Raw genomic sequence first — 22116 nt, 5'->3', positions numbered from 1 at the left:
CTAAAAGTGCTAACGCCGTTAGCATACAACATTAAATGTGACAAGAGTTTCATTCAGCACGAATACATTTCACTGCCCATTAAGCCAGATTATTACAGTTGTTTGTAATAAAATACTCCAAACAAACAGATGACGTATCCACTAAAAGCCACATCGAGAGTGTGAGCTAAAGACAAGACGCGGAGATGCTCAGCTGAGCCGCTGTCACTCAAAGCAACCACACCTTCTAAATTTACAGAAATTCATGGCTTAAAATATTTTAAACTAAGAAGTTAGAAAAAAATTCAATCCCCGTACAGTTGTCATGGAGGAGGAAACCGCTTCTTGTACCAGGCTATAAACATGTTTTTTTTTTTTCTGTTCTAAACTTGGACATTTTAACACAGAGTCCTGTGGGAATGTGCTCTGTTTTGGAGCCAGCGTCAAGCGGTCAGTTAAGGAACTGCATTTCCGCGTAGGCCTCATTTCATGTGGTATCAGGTTGGCACTTGGTAGTAACATAGTTTTCAATGCTAACACCACCATGTTGGCTGGTTAAATAATCATTGAATCTACTTGTGGAGTGCTTATCGTGATTGAAATGCACATGCACAAATCTGCACGTCTCTTAATACTTATGCTGCATTTACACATAGCAAAAACAAGTCACGAATGTCACAAAATATACATTCTGGTCTGCTGACCACGAATGTGATGATTCTGGATTAGGGTTGCGTATCGAGAACTGGTTCTTTTCAGGTATCATTAAGAAATGATTTGATCCACTGATATCAATAGCCTTTTTACTTAACGATTCCATTATCGGTCCTTCATAGTGGCCGTTGTTTTTGAGGGTGTTTGTCGGGAAAAAGATAATTTCTCTATGTTGATTACAGACCCTGCAGCGGATCTGTAATCAACCGCGTCTGCAGCGCGACTCCACTTTAAAGCATGAACCAATGAAGCAGTGCTTCGATCTGCTGGCTCGTTGGTTCTTTGATTCGTTGCTCTTCAGAAGTGGCAAGTCCACTTCTTAACCCCTCTCAAAGCCATTAAAATATGTTAATCGTGAGTCACTTTTGTATGGATTAAAGTCACTAACTGGGACTCTTGTCTTGTGGTAATCAAGAAATGAGAATCGTTCTCCTTTCTGTAATTGTAATTTACAAGTAAATTCTTTAAAAATCCTACAATGTTATTTCCTGGATTTTTTTTTTTTCTTCTCATTTTGGCTCTCATAGTTGAAGTGTACCTATGTTGAAAATTACAGCCCTCTCTCATCTTTCTAAGTAGGAGAATTTGCACATTCAGGGGCTGACTAAATACTTTTTGGCCCCACTGTATGTGCCCTCTTAAGTGTAATTATTACTTCAGACCAAAATGTGTGCATAAAAGTGAAAGTAACCATTTGTGGGGTTAGCCAGTGCCTTTTTTCACTAATTGTCATGTTTGACCTTGACCTTGTGGTCTAAGGTCAAATGCTGTCCGGTCAAGGGAGTCAGGATGCATGATTTTCTGTAGGTGTTCAATTGGCAGCACAGTGGCTTAGTGGTTAGCACTGTTGCCTCACAACAAGAAGGTCATAGGATCGATTCTCACCTGTGGCCTTTCTGTGTAGAGTTTGCATGTTCTCCCTGTGTTTGCGTGGGTTTCCTCCCACATTTAAAGGCATGCAAGTTAGGTGAATTGGAAACTTTCTAATTGTCTAGGTCTCCCTTACAAAAGAGATCTTGATCTCAATGGGACTAACCTAGTTAAATAAGGGTTAAATAAAATACAAATGTAAGCTGTAGAAACAATATTTGGAGAGATAAAGTGACAATCTGGGGTCAGGCGGTGGGTGTCTTTGTCAGCCATTATCTTGGACGACATTGAACAACTGGGCCAAGGTCATATGCCTGGACTTCACATTTGTGTCTGTGTACAATATAGTATGGGTGTGTACTATGTATGCAAGGGGAAATCTAAAGCCCTCAAAACGTGATGGACGGATGAACACACGGCTAGAGTCCATTTCAGTGGTTCCCCCTTATTTCATGGCAGGGGACAAAAGGAATATCTGTAGCTACGTTGGCATATCAGATTTTAGAATATTCAGATATCAAAATCGGTATCTGTGTTTTAAAAATCCTCTGTCAGTCAGGCTCTAATTAGCTTCACATGTGACAGTGTAATGGGCCATTATACTGAAATGTACTGTCTGACACTATTTATCTTGTTCATGTTCTCTCTGCTAAATTGTCTGCCTCCACCTAATGGTGTGACCATGATATATATAGAAAATGGGCCTCCCTGTCTCCAGGGCTGTCAGTTTTGGAGTCGAGCCCCCCGATACAGCCTGTTAACTCACTGTCATTGTTTCACTGTCCTCCATACAGTTTTGGGAATGATAGTTATGTTGCTCTTAAGCATAATAAGCATTAACCGATAACCTACTGCTGAGTATTATTATCACTTACTGAGGCGTTGCTGGGCCGGTAGTATAGATTTACATTTACGCTACCTGTCCATACCTGCCCGTAGTATGGGCGGGCTGTGCATAAAGTGATGACGTCATAGCGCGCAACCCAAGAACTGTCTGCAGACAATAACATGAAAAGGCGAGAAGTGTGTGTTGGTCCCAATGTAGATATTCCAGATGATTTTCTCACGGATAGTCTGACAATGAACAGCAGCCAAAGCAGCCAGGTTGATGACGCCCTGGCGAATTTGGAGAGCAGCGCGGTACCAGCCAACACGACAAAAGTTAAAGTGAGCCAACTTTTTATGTACGCGTTTGCTGGGTGTTGTGCGTTTTGAAATGACATTAAATATTGTTAATGTGATTCCACGTGTTGTGTATCTCAGTAAGTGATAATAATGCAAATAGCATGCAGTTGTCATGCAGTATGCAATTTCTGAGTCCCTCCGTCCATGCCCAGTCGCCCAAAATAACAGATATTTGCCCTTGTCTAACTCGGGTGAATATCGGTTATTTTGGGTGACTGGGCATGGACGTCGAGCCTCTGAAAATGCATACCACCTTCCAACAGCATGTTATTGTTTTAATATTAAGTTATCTTGATGAATTTGCTTATTCTAAACTACTTGATACTAATTATTTTGCATTGATTGTGTGATGATTGTTGCATCTGTAACCAGCCTTCACTCAGTAGACCACCATGTCAACATTTACTAAACCAAAATTTAAGGTAATATTCATGTTCATCTTTTGTGCATCTTTTGTGTGATTTGCATTGTGCAGTGCAGAAGAATTAAGAATAGTGGAGGTCAGCATTGTTGTTGTTGTTGTTGTTTTCTTTGAGTGCAGGGAGGGGTGGGTGGTACCAAGCAGACCGACGCATAGGGTTGGGCTACATCTTGGCTTGTTGTTTTGTCCAGCTTAGTCACTGTAGGTGCATTGCGTCTGTCTCTACTGCAGAGAATGAGACCCACTGGTTCATCTGTCTGTTTTGGAGTTTGCAGATGTACAGCTCCCCGCAGACATCTGACTTTGCCACAGATGTAGTCTTCTAATCTGTCAGGATACATACGAGGAAAACCGAGGACTGGAAAAGCTTGGTTGTGTGCATGGTTTGTGTTTTTCTCTGTTCTCCTCTCATGGTCTTAATATAGATCTGTCAGAAAATGTGAATCTTTATTTTGGATATCTAGATTACTATTTAAATTGGCTGTTAGTGAATTTTGCTGGGCTTTGTTCCTGTTACTAGCGATGTGATTATTATGCAGTAATAGCTGCATTTCCTGCATGCCTTTTGTTGCTGTGTCATTCCGTGCATGAGCATTGTGATTTTCTTTTTAATGCATTTGAACTGAAATTAAATGCCTTTGTTGTCACTGTACATACATGAATATATACAGTGAAATTTGCCCTGTGCATTTAACCCATCCTAATTAGAGTTAGACACAAACTTCCCACAGGGAGCAGTTGGTAGGCACAGTACAGCCCTCAGGGATCCACTCCAGATGTAAAGATGCTGCTTTGTTCAGGAGTGGAGAAAGGAGCAGTTCTTAAATGAGCATGGGTTTCGCTCCCATTCTTTCCCTGAATGTGTCAGTTATCAGTCCCTCAGAGATCATTTGTGCTGGTCAGAAGGACCGCTACATATTGGCTTCACTTGAATGGTTTTGGCCATTACAAACTAAAACACAACAAATCTTAATAGATTGTGTTCGCTGGCCATGATGGTTTTAGTTCTGCTTTGCAGAGCTCACAATGAGGCCTTTGACTGTAGATCAAGCTCATGTAAATCAGTTTTACCTGTTACTGTCTATTTAATGGTACTTACACAAACATTGCACATTTTGACATTTCAGGGCTAAATATCTACACAAAAAATACCAGTTATTACAAATTTAAAAATATTTAATGAAGATGCACCAGAGTTTATAGTAAACGCTTGTGCTTTGAGGAGGCTTTTACAATGTTTATTGATATGCTATATGGCAGATGATTTTAACTTTTTGTGATATAAATAGCATGAAAATTAAGATGATTTGTAGTGAAGATGTGAAGAACCTTAGACATAATTGCACAGAACCTTGAAAATACTGAAAAAGTTTGAATTTTTGTTCAGAGTATTGAGTAATTCAGCAACATTTCTGTTTTTACTTTGCATTCTCAACTTGTGCATGTTTGGAGAACCCTATTATGTTTGGAGTGTGTATCTGTTTTTTTGAGAAGGACGGCACATACTGGTAAAAAGTTAATTTACTTTACAAAAAAATCATAGTGTAAAGTGTCCTTTTAACAGCAGCGTACAACATTCCTGTTGAGACTAAACAAGGACTGTTAAGTGTATTACCCTTACATGACAATTTTCATGATATAAAACAGATAGCTAAAAATATGGTGGTATGTACTTTCTTTGATAATGCCCAGCTCAAAATCCAGTAAAACTTGCTGCAAACTTCAAGCAGTAGTGAGTCTTAATCCTTTAAAATAAATCCCCTGCTTTTGACGTCACTTAGGGAGTGGTTGCACCCAGCAAAATGTCTGACACTGACATGGCACTGCTTTGGCCTCTCTCGTGTGATGATGGGTCATAGTCAGGTGTGTGCTGGCATCAGCCAGCTGGGGGCATTTGGTTTCGTTTTCTTCCATAACCCCACTGTTGGTGTGGCAGATGGAGTCCAGCCATCATTGAATTGCCTTCCACAGAAATTGTCACTGCGCTTTGCCATCTGAGTGTGTGTGCGTGTTCACTCAAAAGAGCAGCAACTGAAGAGAGAACTCTTATCAGCCATTACAAGATGGGAGGAGCTGCTATCTGCATTTACAGTGTTCTAAAGGTCAAGAGATGGTTTAAAGCAAACCCTCTGTGACACTACCATGGGCTGCTTTTTCAGCTTTTTAAGTAAATCTGATTCCACCATGAGTGTATCCCAGCTCCTGTTGAGCTGAACACACCTGTCTGAGCTAATTGGTTGTTTTGTGGAGCAGGAGTTCTCATGGTCCCTCTAGACCAGTGCTAAAAAAATACTTCTGTATATTAGTGTGTGTGTGTGTGTGTGTGTGTGTGTGTGTGTGTGTGTGTGTGTGTGTGTGTGTGTGTGTGTGTGTGTGTGTTAGGGCTCAGTTATCTTTTTTTTGGGGGGGGGGCGCTAAGAAACCAAAAAAAAAAAAAAAAAAATTTAAGATACAGATATACCTGCTGACATATTATACCTCCTATTTCATTGTCAAACATTCAAACATTGATGACAAGGAAATGCCATTGAGGCGTGAAACATGAACTTTTTACTTTGCCTGTGTCTTGTAGCTAATTGACCGGGGATGGTGGTGGTCCCAGCCGTGCCTGACAGTAGTGTAAACAGTGCTGTCTGAGCGCTGTCTTCTGGACAGTCTACGTAATGACACATTTTCCAACAGCCAAAGTGGTTTTCTGCATTGCTTTATTGGTCAAATGAAAGTTTTTGTATCTGCAAAAGCAATGCCGATATCGATATGTTCGTAAAAGGCTCAGCTCATATCGGCTCATATTATTGGCCAACCAGTATATTGGTTGGGCTCTATTATGCATGTACAAACACATATTGTTGGAATCTTGACCCTGGGACATGGCAGTTGAGTGGACCAAGCTGAGGCAGTGGCAGACTCTCTCTTTGGGGCTTTGCCCTGTATCTTATGCTGACAGGGCGACATTACTCCCACTTGCAATGAGATTGGGTCCACTCTTTTGTTGGATCATTGCTCAGCAGTCCCCATGGTGGCTTTTTGCTTTGCAGTGGTGCAGAGTACTAGTTCTGTTCTCTTGCATGTACTCTCCTGTGGGTGGTGCTTCTTGTGGCTGCAGGGTCCTTCATCTCAGTTTGGGTGTGACATTGATGCAAGTCTTCAGTGTCATTAATGTTTGACACACATTTGTAACAATACTATCATCTAAAATAGATGAAAGTTAAGAACGCACAATCTCGCTTTGTGTCGAGCCTTCTAACAACTGCATCAATCTGCTAAAATACATGTCTCTTTTTGAGATCTTCTACTGACATAACTAGCCAAACAAAGCAGGTCCTGGAATGTGTTAGTTGAAACTCCCTTAAAAAAAAAAAATCATTCCTTTTCTCCCCTCCTGTGTAATTTAGTATGAAATTGCATGAAAAACTGGCGGCCCAGCATGCATTACCCCTCCCCCATGCCTAAACGTGGCCCAGTTGAGTGTCAGCTCAAATCATCTGAGGGATTTAACACAGTCCAGCCTCATTCTATTCTCCAATAACAGTAAAATGGGACAGAAAAAAGACTGAGTTCCTCTCAACTCATTGTCTGTTTTTTTTCTAAACTCGCTAATGGGGTGCTGAGCCCACTTATTAAAATGACAAATTTACCTTACACATTATACATTATATCTGCTATATGGCATGAAAAGAACACCTTTGTGAACAATGTTATCATACATTCCTCGTCCCTGATCAAAAGTTGGATGAGAAAAACAAAACATAATTCCTTGTTTTAAAGAACAGGGAACTACATTATTTTTAGGTCAGTGAAGCTATGTGTCAATAGTTTACCTTATCAATCACATAGCCTGTGAATTTTAACGAGAGAATTAAAAATAAATATTTTTTCATAAATGGTGCGGCCTATGATGTAGGCCTTAAATGGAGTAACGGATGTCTGTTGACAAATGAAATGAATCTGACTGGACAAAATATGAAATATCTTGGGTTCATACTGTCTGCAATTAAATAATACAGTGCAAGAGTCATTTCCATACCACCCCTACTTTTTCTGATTAGGAGTTGTATGACCTCTAAAAGTTGAAGCAACAGTGCAATTTGTTTGAAGATTCAAATGGCCTACACTTGTGGTTGGGAAGAAGTAGTTTTTCTTCAGAGAAAAGCTCATGAGTGGACAAGTTTCAGTCGTTATGATCTATTTTGTCTTGTGTGGGTTTGTAAAAGACAATGCAACCTATAAAGATCACAAAGGGCTTGGAATATGAAAGATGAGCTCAGCAAGTTCAGCATTTTGTCAATTGCTCTCTTAATTTTCTTCTTATAGAAATATACATTAATAAGATAATTAAACTCACTGGTCTATCAAATTGACACTATCAAACTATGATTTAGACTTTGACTGTCAGAAATACCATGCCAAAATTACTTTGTACTGAGGTTTGACAGACTTTTTTTGTTCTCCCTGACCTCACCCACACTTTTTGCAGACATTAACTGCTAGATCTGGGGGTCGGTTGGCCTGGCTTTGGCTAAATGGATAAACATCTCTTAATGCTGCTGGTTGTGGGCTATCAGATAAATAATACATTTGCATATGCTTTTATGTTAAGTGCTTTTAAATTCCTGTTTGGAGGCTGCAAAATATTTAAAGTGGAAGTTAGCTTTCTGGTGAAACCACAGTCCGCAACTTAATTCATGTCACTGTCTAATTATTTGTTTTGACTTTATATTTGATTTAATTGCTGACTACCAGTTTAGATTATGTTTAGCAATAGTTTCATCCTGTACGAGGGGCGATTTTGAAGTTTTGAGCCTAACCCAGAAAAGTAGGGCGTGGTTCTTCATATTTTGCATTCTGAGAACCAAACATTTCTCGAGAACATGTGAAGTTTTGACTCACTAGTTGCAATGTTGAGAAATGTTGGTTTCTCAGAATGCAAAAGATGGAGAAGCACTCCCTATTGTTTTCTGGGTCGGGCTCAGCGCTTTTTTGTTTTTGTATCGCTTCTTCCCTATTGAATTTTATGTGGATACCAGTACCATAGATGTTTTTGTCTCATGTGCTACAGTAGGTTGGCTTTTCCACAGTTTCAGGCTACAGTGGTCAGCATGTCACATTCACAGTGGATAGAGAAGCTGACTGCTGCAATCTCTTTGTTTTGTGAAGCCTAGATACCGCGCTCATGCGAGTGGAATTTCCGTCCCCACCCCCATTTGAAGTTTCAGTTTTTCAGCCCGTAGCCGCTTGGCTGCTCAGCTGGATACAGGATGGGAGTCTTTTTGTTTAGACATAAAGGCTCGACATTCTATCCGAGCCAAGTTTGTTTGTGAAGGATCTAGCACTCAAGATGCACATAAATTCTTGGATTTAATGCCTCTGGTATTTTGACCTGCTCGGTTAGTACAGATGCCCAGATAAGTTGTCCTTTTGCACATCAATTTGAGACACACTGACAAATGTTACTTTTCGGTAAAATAAATATGAAAATCATGATTAACAATATAAAAGCATTTTCTCACATCTTTATGTTGGGCCCTGTCACAAAAATAAAAAGCTTGTTAAATTGTCTGAGGCTTTTCCAAAAGCGAAGGATAAATTAGTTCATTAGTTTTGTCACTGATATTTGAGTGGTTTTGCAGATAAATTAAATGTTCCCCATTTTTGTTTGTGAGTGAGAGGGTGGAAGTTATGCAAAAAGTTGGCATTGACACCTGAAATTTTCTTGATGTTATGTTATTTTTTCCAGAAATATTGTGTTCTTACCAATGAGTTTTGTCTACAATGTTTTTTTCAGAAGATGGATACAGCTGGGGTTAAAGTGCTGGAGACAGCTGATGACATCCAGGAGCGTCGGCAGCAGGTGCTGGACCGCTACCGACGCTTTAAGGAGCTGTCGATGGTCCGCCGGCAGAAGCTGGAAGACTCATACCGGTTTCAGTTCTTCCGCCGTGATGCTGATGAATTGGAGAAGTGGATCCAAGAGAAGCTGCAGATCGCCTCTGACGAGAATTACAAAGACCCCTCTAACCTGCAGGTACATCTGTTTTTCAAACCTATTGGAATGCTGATTTAATGTTCAGTTTATTTATATTAGCACCACATCACAGTGTAAGTTGCCCCAAGACACTCTGACCTCACCAACCCCCCACCCCCATTGAGCAAGCGTGTCAGCAACAGTATTAAGGAACCTCAAACAGACCAGACTTCATCCACTGCTTTGGCCATACTAACAATGACTGAAATCAAGTGAACAAAATGCAACAAAGAATTCTCAAACATACAAACAAAAATAAATGATTTAGTAAGGCTTCAAGATACAGAACACCAGGCACCGTGACCTATATTTCATCACGATTACAACCGAAGCTGTCCAGCGACCTCTGTCCAAATACCACGTACCCATACAAGGAGCCACCGGGTGGAAAGCATTACTGAAAAGGTCATCAACAGCAGCTCAAAAAAGAAAGAAGGCACAGAAACCAATCAGTTGGAACAACCAACTCACAGAACCACCTTTGGAACACATAATAATCCCGCAGCCTGAGAACACAAAGCACAGGTCAGTACATAAGACTTGATTAGATCAGCCAGATAAGGAGGTGCTAATCCATGAAGCATTTTGTGCATGAATAACCAAAACTTAAAGTTACATCATTTAAAGGATCTACTCACGTGGATGAAGCATGCTGGGATGTGTTTGACTTAATATCCTGTATTTTCTCTCAAAATAACACAAGAATTCTTAAGCAGTAAATGGTGGGCAGCTTACAGGTTATTGCCCTTGAATAAGTGGTACCACAGTGTCGAACACGAGATTTGAATGGTGCTTGTTTTTACGAATGAAGTCATAGTAAGAAGCCCTCTTTGTAGCTAATAACACTTGCTTATAGTCTAGAATAGCATTGTGCCATGCAAGATGAAAAATGTGTAGTTTTGCACTATGTCATTTGCTCTCTAGACTCTTACACTTATTCTGAAGCTCACTTAGATAATCATTAAACTAAGGCGTGGGAGTAGATGGAGCAACAAAAGTAAATTCTTGAGTGCTAAATATAAGCTGTCTGCTAGGCTATCCACTTATTTATCATGTTCACAATGTGACTGTAGAATAGTACGCCATCACCCCGATGGAGGGACAGAGAAATGCTATCCATCCATTTAAGCGGTAACTGTCCGAAACTTATATTTGATGAGTGACCTTGGCCAAATATTGAAGGTCACAGAGCCAAAATTAGGGTCTGTGTTATGTAGACTGTATCTCAATAAATTTCCAAGGATTTCAGACAGGTTCATCAAATGCGCAGTAAATGCACTTGCCTTTAAGGTCTACGCCAGCTTCAGTGATGACTGACTGACCGAATATTGAAGGTCATAGGGCCAAAATTATCTGGAACTCTGTACTCCTGATAACTTTTCAAAGAACTAATACACGTTTACTCGATTGGGAGCAAGGATACCTCTCGTGAAGGTCTAGGTCAAGTTCGATGATGAATGGTGTTCACTTAGGTTTAAAGGTCAAAGAGCCAAACGCATCTGTGTAGAATGAACACTGACCTCTAAATTTCCAGGGATTTCATTTGCAACAAGGTCAGGTTCCTACTCCAGCACTGTAGTCTTCATGCCTTTTTCACTCATACTTCCACATTTTTCCCACACTTTCTCTGAATGTAGTCTTCCCTATATAATCTTGGAAACTAGTCTCCACAGTGATTATTTCAATGCAGTTTGAAGTTGCCTTTTCATGATGACATAGCTGAATGAAAATATTGCCCACTCACAAAAAGGTATGGGACTACATACATTTCTGTGATGGGGCACAAGACCTTCAGGTCAATATTGCATTTTGAAGCTTTGTGATATTGAGTTTGAGCTCTCCAACACCCCCTGTCCCCCCCACTCCCATCTTCTGCAGGGTAAGCTGCAGAAGCATCAGGCCTTTGAAGCTGAAGTTCAGGCGAATGCAGGGGCCATTATCAAACTGGACGAGACTGGAAACCTTATGATCACAGAGGGACACTTTGCATCTGAGACCATTCGAGTAAGACACAGAATCACAAAGAAAGTTTGTCCACTTTATTACAACTCTGCTTTAACTTCACTGGCTGATGTGACCTTAATCACTTAGGAGACTTTTGGGGAAAGGGAGTGGCACTGAAATTTGATCAGGGCCTTCATTCACAAAATAATACACAGATATAAACGCAACACTTTTGGTTTTGCTCCCATTTTGTATGAGATGAACTCAAAGATCTAAAACTTTTTCCACATACACAATATCACCATTTCCCTCAAATATTGTTCACAAACCAGTCTAAATCTGTGATAGTGAGCACTTCTCCTTTGCTGAGATAATCCATCCCACCTCACAGGTGTGCCATATCAAGATGCTGATTAGACACCATGATTAGTGCACAGGTGTGCCTTAGACTGTCCACAATAAAAGGCCACTCTGAAAGGTGCAGTTTTATCACACAGCACAATGCCACAGATGTCGCAAGATTTGAGGGAGCGTACAATTGGCATGCTGACAGCAGGAAAGTCAACCAGAGCTCTTGCTCGTGTATTGAATGTTCATTTCTCTACCATAAGCCATCTCCAAAGGCGTTTCAGAGAATTTGGCAGTACATCCAACCAGCCTCACAACCGCAGACCACGTGTAACCACACCAGCCCAGGACCTCCACATCCAGCATGTTCACCTCCAAGATCGTCTGAGACCAGCCACTCGGACAGCTGCTGAAACAATCGGTTTGCATAACCAAAGAATTTCTGCACAAACTATCAGAAACCGTCTCAGGGAAGCTCATCTGCATGCTCGTCGTCCTCATCGGGGTCTCGACCTGACTCCAGTTCGTCGTTGTAACCGACTTGAGTGGGCAAATGCTCACATTCCCTGGCGTTTGGCACGTTGGAGAGGTGTTCTCTTCACGTATGATGCGAAGGAGATGTGTTGCACTGCATGAGGCAAATGGTGGTCACACCAGATACTGACTGGTATCCCCCCCCTCCCAGTAAAACAAAACTGCACCTTTCAGAGTGGCCTTTTATTGTGGGCAGTCTAAGGCACACCTGTGCACTAATCATGGTGTCTAATCAGCATCTTGATATGGCACACCTGTGAGGTGGGATGGATTATCTCAGCAAAGGAGAAGTGCTCACTATCACAGATTTAGACTGGTTTGTGAACAATATTTGAGGGAAATGGTGATATTGTGTATGTGGAAAAAGTTTTAGATCTTTGAGTTCATCTCATACAAAATGGGAGCAAAACCAAAAGTGTTGCGTTTATATTTTTGTTGAGTATAGTTTGATTTGGTATTCAGTACTGTCTCCATTTGGTGGCTGATTATTTAATTAGTAGTTCAGCCTTTCTTTCTGCTCATTATCAAGTAAATACAAATCAGTGAATTCCACGCTTTTGCTGAGAAATGTGCATTTGTTTTACACGTTTCTGTTTGTCTGCAACATTAATAACTGATGGACCCAAATCCCCCTCCCACCATTGATCATATATTGATATACAAGGTTCGGTAGGGTTACTTTGAAAGAATACATGTGGATTACATGTATGTATGTACATACATTTGGATTACTTGTAATCTGATTACTTTTGGATTACATTTCAAAGTAATCCTACCCAGCCTTGTTGATATATGTGGTAAGCAGTCAGATTCCAGGCAATATGAATGTGGATGGCCAGAAGAGTCGAATTGTATCTTTTCTGAGTAATTTCTTTTTCTTTTTCTTTTTTTTTTTTTTACTTAGATTAGTTTTAGAGCACTTGGATGTTTGGTTCTAGATCTGTTTTTTTTTTTTTTTTTTTTTTTACTTAGAGTAGTTTTAGAGCACTTGGATGTTTGGTTCTAGATCTGTTTTTTTTTTTTTTTTTTTTTTTTTTTTTTTTTTTAGGTCTCTTCTGGTGACATCACATCCGTTATAATACAGGCCACTGACAAAAATGAATATAAACCACCCTGATCATTAAATGAAAAAATAAATACATAAAATATGATTGAGGTTACTTCAGCTGGTAACGTCAGCAGAATTTTAGGATTGTGTTTCTTCTTCTTTCTGGTTTTATTTGAGTATTCAGTACAGTGTTCACTGTTAACTCCCACCTGTTCAGTCCTACACGCCTTACCGGACACAGCAGAGACCCATAGTTACAAGTGTCAATATGGCTGAATATATACAAGTAGGTGTTGAAATGCTTTGAGTGAATTTTGACCCCTGAGTGCTGTGAATGCTCTTCAGATACAAAAATGTTCTCTTAGTTTCCATTCTTTTTCTCTTGTGTAAAGATTTAACTATTTTCAAAAAGATGAATTCTAAATGTTACGTTTTCTCTGTAAACCCACAGTGGAATGGCACTTGTTGTTGTTGCACATTTATTCCTGATTGTATTTATGCTGTGATTTAGACTCGACTGGAGGAGCTGCATCGCCTTTGGGAGCTTCTGCTGCAGAAGACCAAAGAGAAGGGAATGCGGCTCCTGCAGGCCCAGAAACTGGTCCAGTACCTGCGTGAGTGTGAAGATGCCTTGGACTGGATTAGTGATAAGGTCAGCCTCACAGTGACAAACATCTAAAAATAGTGTTTGAGAGAACCACTTGTGTGTCTCTGTTTCCTCTTGTATTTGTTTTGTTTAAAGAAATGCTTTGAAGGAAATTACATTTTGTTTTCCACTGTCTTTTATCCTCCCTTTGACAGGCAAAAGGAGAAGTTTCTTGCGCTCCTTTAATAAGAATTTAGTTTTCTTAATTTTAAGAAAAATGAGCCAATGAGAGCTAAAAGCTTCTATCGCGTTAGCGATGATGGAGAAACTGAAATAAACGTTTTAAAATTTTCTTTAAATTACATGCAAAGATTTTCAGATGCCCCCCACAACTAGTCCTAAAAAATTCTAAATACCACATTAATGACAAGATGAGAGCTATGTGTTCTCTGTCACCATCATTGATCTTTTGCGTTCCTCTGCAGGAGGCCATAGCCACCTCTGAAGAGGTAGGTCAGGACCTAGAACATGTGCAGCTCCTCCAGAAGAAGTTTGAGGACTTCCAGACTGATCTGGCAGCCCACGAGGAGCGAGTCAACGAGGTGAACCAGCTGGCAGCTAAGCTCATCCAGGAGTCCCATCCTGAGGCTGAGCTGATAGTTCGCAAGCAGGACGAGGTCAACACGGCCTGGCAGCGCCTGAAGGCTTTGGCTCAACAGCGGCAGGGCAGGCTGTTTGGAGCTGCTGAGGTGCAGCGCTTCAACAGGTGAACAAAATCACAGCATGTGTGTTAGGAGTCGACTGACAGGGATTTTTCAGGGCTGATAACGATTAACAACAAGCTTTGGAGGCCAGTACTGATATTTGAGGCAGATATTTGCCTGCACTGAAAGGTGTCAAAATTTAGTATAGTACACTCTTAACAAAACTTTCTTTAAAAAAGCTTTGCAGCATATGTTTAATTCACAGAACCTTTCAACATGACCTTCGCACAAAAAGTGCAAGGAGCTATAAATAACATTATTATGAAGTTGAACAAATAAATCCAGCCAACACAGCTCCAGTCTGCACACTGCTGTGTTCTTCTATGCCAGTCTGTGAGGCAGCAGCCTTCAGCACTGACAGGCTGAACATGTGACATCTAACAAATCAGGTAGTGGTATGGGTTAATAGCCAATCAGTGCCTGAAGTCAGGGGCCATTGGCTTGATATGCTGGACCCTGCACACATACATCAGTGAGCAGAATAAATTAAAATAATTCTGGATTTGTAATGTTTTATAATCTACTGCAAAAGACGCAACTTGTGGTAGTTTAACTTAAATATGATGCATTTTTTGTTATGGTAGGTCACACAGTAGCTTTAATCCAGTGAGGCACGGAGCTGTGTCTCACAACTTAACACAGCGACACTGACTGTAGATGTATACTGACACACAGCAGCTTTAATTCAGTGAGGAAGGCAGAGTTTTTCAGTCATTTTGACAGTTTATTTTTCTTTCAGCACTTCTGGGTGGGATTGCATTACTTTGTTTTGTTTTGTTTTTTGCAATATAACCCCTTTAATAATTATCTTATTTGAACACGACCTGAACCTGGATTGATTTAATTGCCAAACCTGCTCTTTTAAGGATGAAACCTGGATGAAAAACCTTCTGAATCAGTTTTTCACACTTTTCCGTTTCACTGAGGTTGTGCACTGAAGATCATCCCCTACATTTCAACAAGCGTTTAGCGTTAAAGTCCACTGTTTACAAAGGATTGCGTGATCCTTTGTAAATTGTAAACAGTTTGTACAGTTTGTAAACAGTTCCAGTAAAAACTATTAACTTTTCATGTGAAAATGAGGGAAGTCTCCTTCCTTTCTCCTCTCCCCTCACACTGTCTTTGCTGTTTTCTTCTTTGAGCAAACTTGGAGCTTTTTGGTATTTCTGAATGTAACAGCAGCTACAGACACAGGAGGAGCTCTGGATTATTTAATGAAGGATTCTGATGGTGTGTGTTTTTTTTTCTTCTTCTTCTTTCACTCAGGCAGACAGAGACACTGTTTTCAGTTGTGCTCTGCTCATGTCTGAGCTACCGTTACACAGTGCTTTGGCCTGACAGAAGGCTAAAGTCGCTGATTGTCGATCTCTTTTTGCCTGAGGCCATCAAATATGGCCATTGGGTATTGCGAAGGCTTTGCATCCATCCGTCTGTCTCAACATAAGTCCAGTCATATTACTGCCACAATCTTCAGATTCACAGGGAACATTCTTGGGCCACAGACTTTGGACAAGTTCAAAGATGGCTAACCTTGACATATTTTAAGAGGTTAAAATGTCACATTTTGTTTCAGTCTGTTCCGTTTTGTTTTTGAGTGGCGGGGTGGCAGCCAATCAGAGTAGAGCTGCATTGTGACATCAGTGGCTGGTCTGTCTAAAACAACTTTGATTTATGTGTTTATATACATGTGTCTCGTATATTATGTAAAAGATAGTGAGAAATAAACACTTCTAAAACCGAAAATGGCGTGTTTTTTTTTTTTATTATTTTTTTTTTACCTAAGAACACCTCTGAACTTATTTACAAGACATTTTGCAGACGCTAGCATGGTGACATCACAGGCTGGTAGCTAGCTGCGAAACTCTATTTCATTTGTGTGTAAATATATCCTCTTTGTCATATATTAAGTAAAAACTAATGAGAAATCAACACTTCTAAAACTGACAGCGCTGTTTTTGTAACTTGATAGCACCTCTGGAGTCATTTACAAGACATTTTACGGCATTAGCATGCACGCTATCTTCTGCTAACTCAAAGCTAACTTCCTGTGGAGTTACATTTGTCTCATTAATACCAGCAATGGAGGGTGATCTACAAATATTCCTTGATTTGCACTTCCACTCTTGTCAAAAGCTTGTGTAGACACACACGCAAAGCTTCCTGAAGATGCCGTTAAAACGTAAATATTGTTTTTGGTTGATTGATTGAGGGGCTTTATTGAACATGTACAAATTGTACGTAAGACAATAGGATCTTAATAATGAATTAAATAACAGCAAATTATAAGGAACACATTACTCATACAGCCAAAAATATGGGCATAAAGGTGGAACTATGGGACCAGTGAGTCGCTACATGCAGCGCCGCAAAAATAAACTGTCATATCGGCATATCAGCCGGTATAAATGGCCAATACCAATATCCGTAAAATTGCTGAATATTCACGCCGATAACTGGCCCGACCGATAATCGGTCGACCCATTGTGTGTGTGTGTGTGTGTGTGTGTGTGTGTGTGTGTGTGTGTTAAAATGTGAACACATTATTAATTAGATTGATGTTTTTGCACATCAGACATTATTTTTGAGTAACTGTAAATGATTTTGTTGACAGGGACGTGGATGAGACCATCAGCTGGATCAAAGAGAAGGAGCAGCTGATGGCCTCTGATGACTTTGGCCGTGACCTTGCCAGTGTGCAGGCTCTGCTGCGCAAACATGAGGGGCTCGAGAGAGATCTGGCAGCTTTGGAGGACAAGGTGCAGCAGTGTGACACTTTACAGTGTGCCCAAACCTTTAAAATAGTGTCGTGAAGGTAAATTTTATTTTAATCTCAACTTGCTTATCATCTTCAACCAGGTCAATGCACTTGGTGGCGATACAGAGCGTTTACAGGAGACACATCCTCAAAATGCCTCCCAGATCCACCTGAAGAAGGATGAACTTATCACCAACTGGGAACAGATTCGCACTCTGGCAGCTGAGCGTCATGCACACTTGAATGACTCCTACCGGTAAACCAAATCGTCTGTGTACTGTCTTGTAGGCATCATTGTTTACTTATGTGGAACTAACCATCACCAAATTCTGAGGGTTTGGCAGCCAGAGGAGAAGATTGCAGTATAAATCCTCAAACTTAAATTGATATTACATCTTAAACATAGGCAATGTTTTATATAATTTATACTGACATATATGCAGTACTTCATGAAAAATGCATTCCTGAGTAAAATGAGCATACAGTCTTTCTGACTGCTGAATTTTCTCATGACATTTTTATGTAAACACCCTTGAGCATGTTTTTACATTGGTTACAAACTCTGCAACACAACAGCAAGATATAACAAAATATGCTGTTTTCCAACTGGGTGACTACCACACATCCTCAGTCACTGCCATTTAATTAGTTTTGGACAGCAGGGCTCTAAAATTTATTTTGCATTTGTAATTTGAAGCACAGATGGTCATAGTTTACATCACAGTATATTTGTTTTTCTTAAATTTTCATTATAAGTGCAGCTGGATGGCAACTATTGCTGTATTGTTAACCAGGTTACTACCACTTATTTTATACAATGCAGGGGTATTTTAAGAACACTTATTGTACAAAACTGCAATAAATAGAAACAGAATGGCCTCAAGTGGTGATTGATGGGGGTCCAGACACCTTTTGCAGAATTTTCACATTGATCAATGTGGAGTGGCAGACTCGTATAAAGACATTCAAATCTAATGAGTGGAATCAGTTCTTGGTGTTCTGCCATGTACTCCCATGAGTTTTTGTTCCAGTCAATAATCCATCTCACCTCTCATGCATCTTCCTCTGTCCCTCTATCTACATGTTCAACCTGACAACTTCCATAAACCTCCTCTCTTGCCTGACTGTTCTCTCTCTGGTTGGTGGCTCCATTCAGTAGTTATTTCCAAAAGTACACTGTGGTGGTCATAGCACCCCCTTCAGGTCACTTGATATGTCAATTTTCCACAAGTCTGTAATGATAAAGTCCACATTGTTTGATTTCAGTACAGTATTTTTTTCATGAGCTACAGCAGATTTAGTTAAATAAGCTCCACCCACTCAACTTTGTCCACCAGTTGTACGGGGAGGGGGGGGCGGTGTATCACAAATCTATTTGTTAAGTGTTATTTCAATTGGTTCAAACATTATATGTGGCACATTTTGTGAAGATTGAGGATAAATTGTCAGAGGACTAGTAAAATGCCAGGAAAAAAATTCAAGGTTGGAATGGGCGTGGCCTGTGTGGCTAGATGTAGAAACTTCCAAGGAATCCAGATAACAAAGGGTTCACAAGTTGTTGCCAAAGGTCTATGGTTGTGGTGATAGCACCCACATCAGGTGGGGTTTTGTGTACATTCATATTGATCATATCCGCAGTTTGATTTTTAAAAGAGTAATTTGTTTGTGAGCTACAGCATCCATCCATTTTCTATACCTGCTTACTCCAGTTAAGAGTCACGGGTGGCTGGAGCCCATCCCAGCAGTCACAGGACGTGAGGCAGGGTGCACCCTGGACAGGACACCAGTCTGTGAGCTACAGCACATTTAGTGAAATAAGCCACACCCACTCAAATTTGGCAGGGAATTCTAGCAAAACAACAAAAAATATAAAAAGTCAATTTGATGATTTTGTGTGGCTTATTTCAAACATTGTACGAGGGTAGGCTGAAAAGTTCTAAGGCTCACTATAATGCAGTTAATGCATTACTCCTTCATGGGGAGCCTTAGAACTTTTCAGCCTACCCACGTATATGCCACACTTTGTGAAGCTTGAACAAAAAGTGTAGGAGTAGCAAAAACAGTGTCAAACAATTCAAATGGAAAATTTGACAGAAAGAAATGGTCTGTACCATAAATAATGAACACTGAATTCTGAATTTATCTTTCAGTTCAGGAGTTATTAACCCATGGAGCTGTATATAAGAACTAGAGAGCGCAGTAGCGCTGAGCCGTGTGCCGACAAGGTGGCGTGATCGCCATTTTAATTCCGGGCAAGTTAGTGATTTGCGTGCACAGAGGTTTACTTAGTCTTGTCAAGAAACAGGTGGAATATGCCGGAAAGCTGCGCATGTTGGCAAAGCCACAAACGGAGGAACAAGGGAGACAATATTTCCTTCCACAAGTAAGTGGTTTTGGTTCTTCTTGTCACTTTGTCTGTGATATTTGGATGATAAACAGCTGTATGTTTCCTGCCGTACCTGTGTTGCCCGATGACACGGAGCATTAACTCTTCACTTATGTCTAGTTGATATTTTCCACTGCTAGACCAATGTCTAGTTAAAATACTTGTCGTTAGTGATTAAAATTGTTCGACAAGACTAGGGATTTTTTATTTTTTATTTTGCACCTTTAAAATATTGAGATTATAATAACCCGCCATGTGCCGCTCACAGTCACACCCACACATAGAGATGTGTACCCACACCACTGACTTCATGACTGAAATTCGGTCAGTAAAGGATAATTGTGTAAAAAAAAATATATATATATATATATATGTATATATAATATATGAAAATGTATTGTAATGGTTTTAGGAGCCGTGCTGCACTGAACACAGCAGCAGCTCAGCCTAGCAGCGTAGTGTAACAGCGCAGATCCGTGTAACTTTCAACACTAATATTTGGGAATGTGTGTGTGTGTCAGAGTAAGTTTAATACTTTCCTGACATAATGTAATTTAATTTTACTGGCTCGATATCCAGGTCAAAATGGCATTTTAACATGTATTTTGCGAGCATTTTTTTGAATGTGTTCAGTTGCGAATCTCCATTGAAAATGCTTTAACAGCTGGGTACTTCATCAAGTCGTACTTCATGTCGCTGTCCATGAAGGGACGTTTTCGTTTAGTGTGCAGCATTGGCACTGATCTCATATACAGCTCCATGTATTAACCAAAACGTACTGCCACCATGTGGCGTATAAGTGTAATGTTTTGTATGAGTAGTGGTTGCAATGTGGAAACCATGTGACAACTTTCATTGTTGTTACTTCAGCAAAAAATTGTTTTAGTGAAGAATAACAATTCAAATTGTCTGCCAAGCTACAACAGGACATAGGCGGGGCCAACATGAATAGATATACTGTTGGTGCATCTACAAAACAAGTCGCTACACAACTGTTTCCCCCCAAATTAAATGATTTCCAAACCAAAATATACACAGTGCACCCCACCCACCCACACACACACACACACTTGTCTGTGGTGTAAGTGCTTCCATTGTCAGGTGTGTTTTTAATTGAGTGCTGAGCTACACACATATGTTCAGAGAGCCACAGAAAAAAGAAGAAATTAATTTGTATGGTGACAATATTCACACAAAATTCTCTCTCACTCACACTCACACAAAACTAGCTTCTGAGGTGGAGCTCTCACAGATTGGTGGTGAGTCTGAGAAAGCTGTGTGTGCTGCTCTTCTGCTTCCCAGTTGAAGTCTGGTGAAGATTGTTTGTGTCAGTTAACATGGTATAGTCAAAGTTCTTCTGTTAGGGCAAATTCATACCAGTGCTCTTTGATTGTATATGCGGTCCACCTCTGGCTAGAGATGTGTGGTTTCTGCACCACATGTTGTGCTTTTAAAAGAAATTATAGTTGAGATCTTGATAAGAAAACCTGCTTCAGTCCTAGTCTGAATGAAAATACAAACAGCAAACAAGATTATGATGTCACAAATTCTGTCCACTTTTGACAATCCTTTTAGGCTGCAGCGCTTTACTGCTGACTTCAGGGATCTGACAAGCTGGGTAACTGAAATGAAGGCCCTAATCAATGCTGACGAACTTGCAAATGATGTGGCCGGTGCTGAGGCTCTGCTTGATCGCCACCAAGAGCATAAGGTAAATTATCCGCACTCACCCGAGTTTCTGATTCCATGAGAATATTTTGTCATTTGAGGTTCATGTTCACATTCCTTCTCTAAAAGTAGAATTAATAAGAAAAAAAATACTACCTCGACCTTGCATTTGTTTGTGGGAATAATAAATCTGTGTGTGTTGACCAGGGAGAGATTGATGCCCATGAGGACAGCTTCAGAGCCACTGATGAAGCTGGACAGGCTTTACTCAATACAGGCCACTACGCCTCTGAGGAAGTTAAGGAAAAGGTGAGGCTGTGATTGTATCCCAATAAATGGAACTTTTATTCCATTTAGTGTGATATTTTGGCACAGAACATATACCTTTGCTTTATCTATTTTCTGGCTAAGGAGGGTACATGTGTACAACAAAAATGTAAAACTTAATGTTTAGCATATTTTGAAATTACAGTTTAAGATGAGTATCTCAATATGATGGTCAAATGCTAATTTTGACCAGAAAAGGTGGTACCGTGAGTTGAGATTGATTGTAGGCTTTTAATGTGGTGTGTTTTGTGTAGCTGGGTATCCTCGCTGAGGAGAAGGAATCTCTGTTGGAGCTGTGGGAAGTTCGCAGGCAGCAGTATGAGCAGTGCATGGACCTGCAGCTCTTCTACAGGGATACAGAGCAAGTTGACAACTGGATGAGCAAGCAAGAGGTAACCTGGTGTATGATTTTTCCTATTAATTAGAATGTAATTTTTTTTCTTTGTTAATATTATAGCCAGTCGTTTGTTGTACAACCCCTGGCAAAAATTATGGAATCACCGGCCTCGGAAGATGTTCATTCAGTTGTTTAATTTTGTAGAAAAAAAGCTCATCACAGACA

General features: G+C 40.2%; 1 protein-coding gene across 6 annotated transcripts in view; it reads left to right on the top strand.

Moving 5' to 3' along the window:
• sptan1 (spectrin alpha, non-erythrocytic 1) overlaps positions 1 to 22116 on the top strand; it is a 118444-nt gene that overhangs the window by 2206 nt on the left and 94122 nt on the right. For 5 of the 6 annotated variants that reach the window (XM_034191683.1, XM_034191685.1, XM_034191684.1 and 2 more), the window contains 9 exons: positions 8955 to 9194; positions 11073 to 11198; positions 13580 to 13720; positions 14140 to 14420; positions 17030 to 17174; positions 17275 to 17429; positions 21135 to 21270; positions 21435 to 21536; positions 21809 to 21946. In XM_034191683.1, coding sequence (XP_034047574.1) covers positions 8958 to 9194; positions 11073 to 11198; positions 13580 to 13720; positions 14140 to 14420; positions 17030 to 17174; positions 17275 to 17429; positions 21135 to 21270; positions 21435 to 21536; positions 21809 to 21946 — 1461 coding nt within the window. In that variant the 5' untranslated portion in view covers positions 8955 to 8957. Of the gene's footprint in view, positions 1 to 3386; positions 3553 to 8954; positions 9195 to 11072; positions 11199 to 13579; positions 13721 to 14139; positions 14421 to 17029; positions 17175 to 17274; positions 17430 to 21134; positions 21271 to 21434; positions 21537 to 21808; positions 21947 to 22116 lie in introns of those variants that run through there. The other variant, XM_034191682.1, reaches the window with a different exon arrangement.

Source organism: Thalassophryne amazonica, chromosome 17 (genome assembly GCF_902500255.1).
Source record: "Thalassophryne amazonica chromosome 17, fThaAma1.1, whole genome shotgun sequence".
NCBI classification, from domain to species: domain Eukaryota; kingdom Metazoa; phylum Chordata; class Actinopteri; order Batrachoidiformes; family Batrachoididae; genus Thalassophryne; species Thalassophryne amazonica.
Note: the sequence above shows the minus strand (reverse complement) of the source record. Positions and strands in the feature narration are given on the sequence as shown.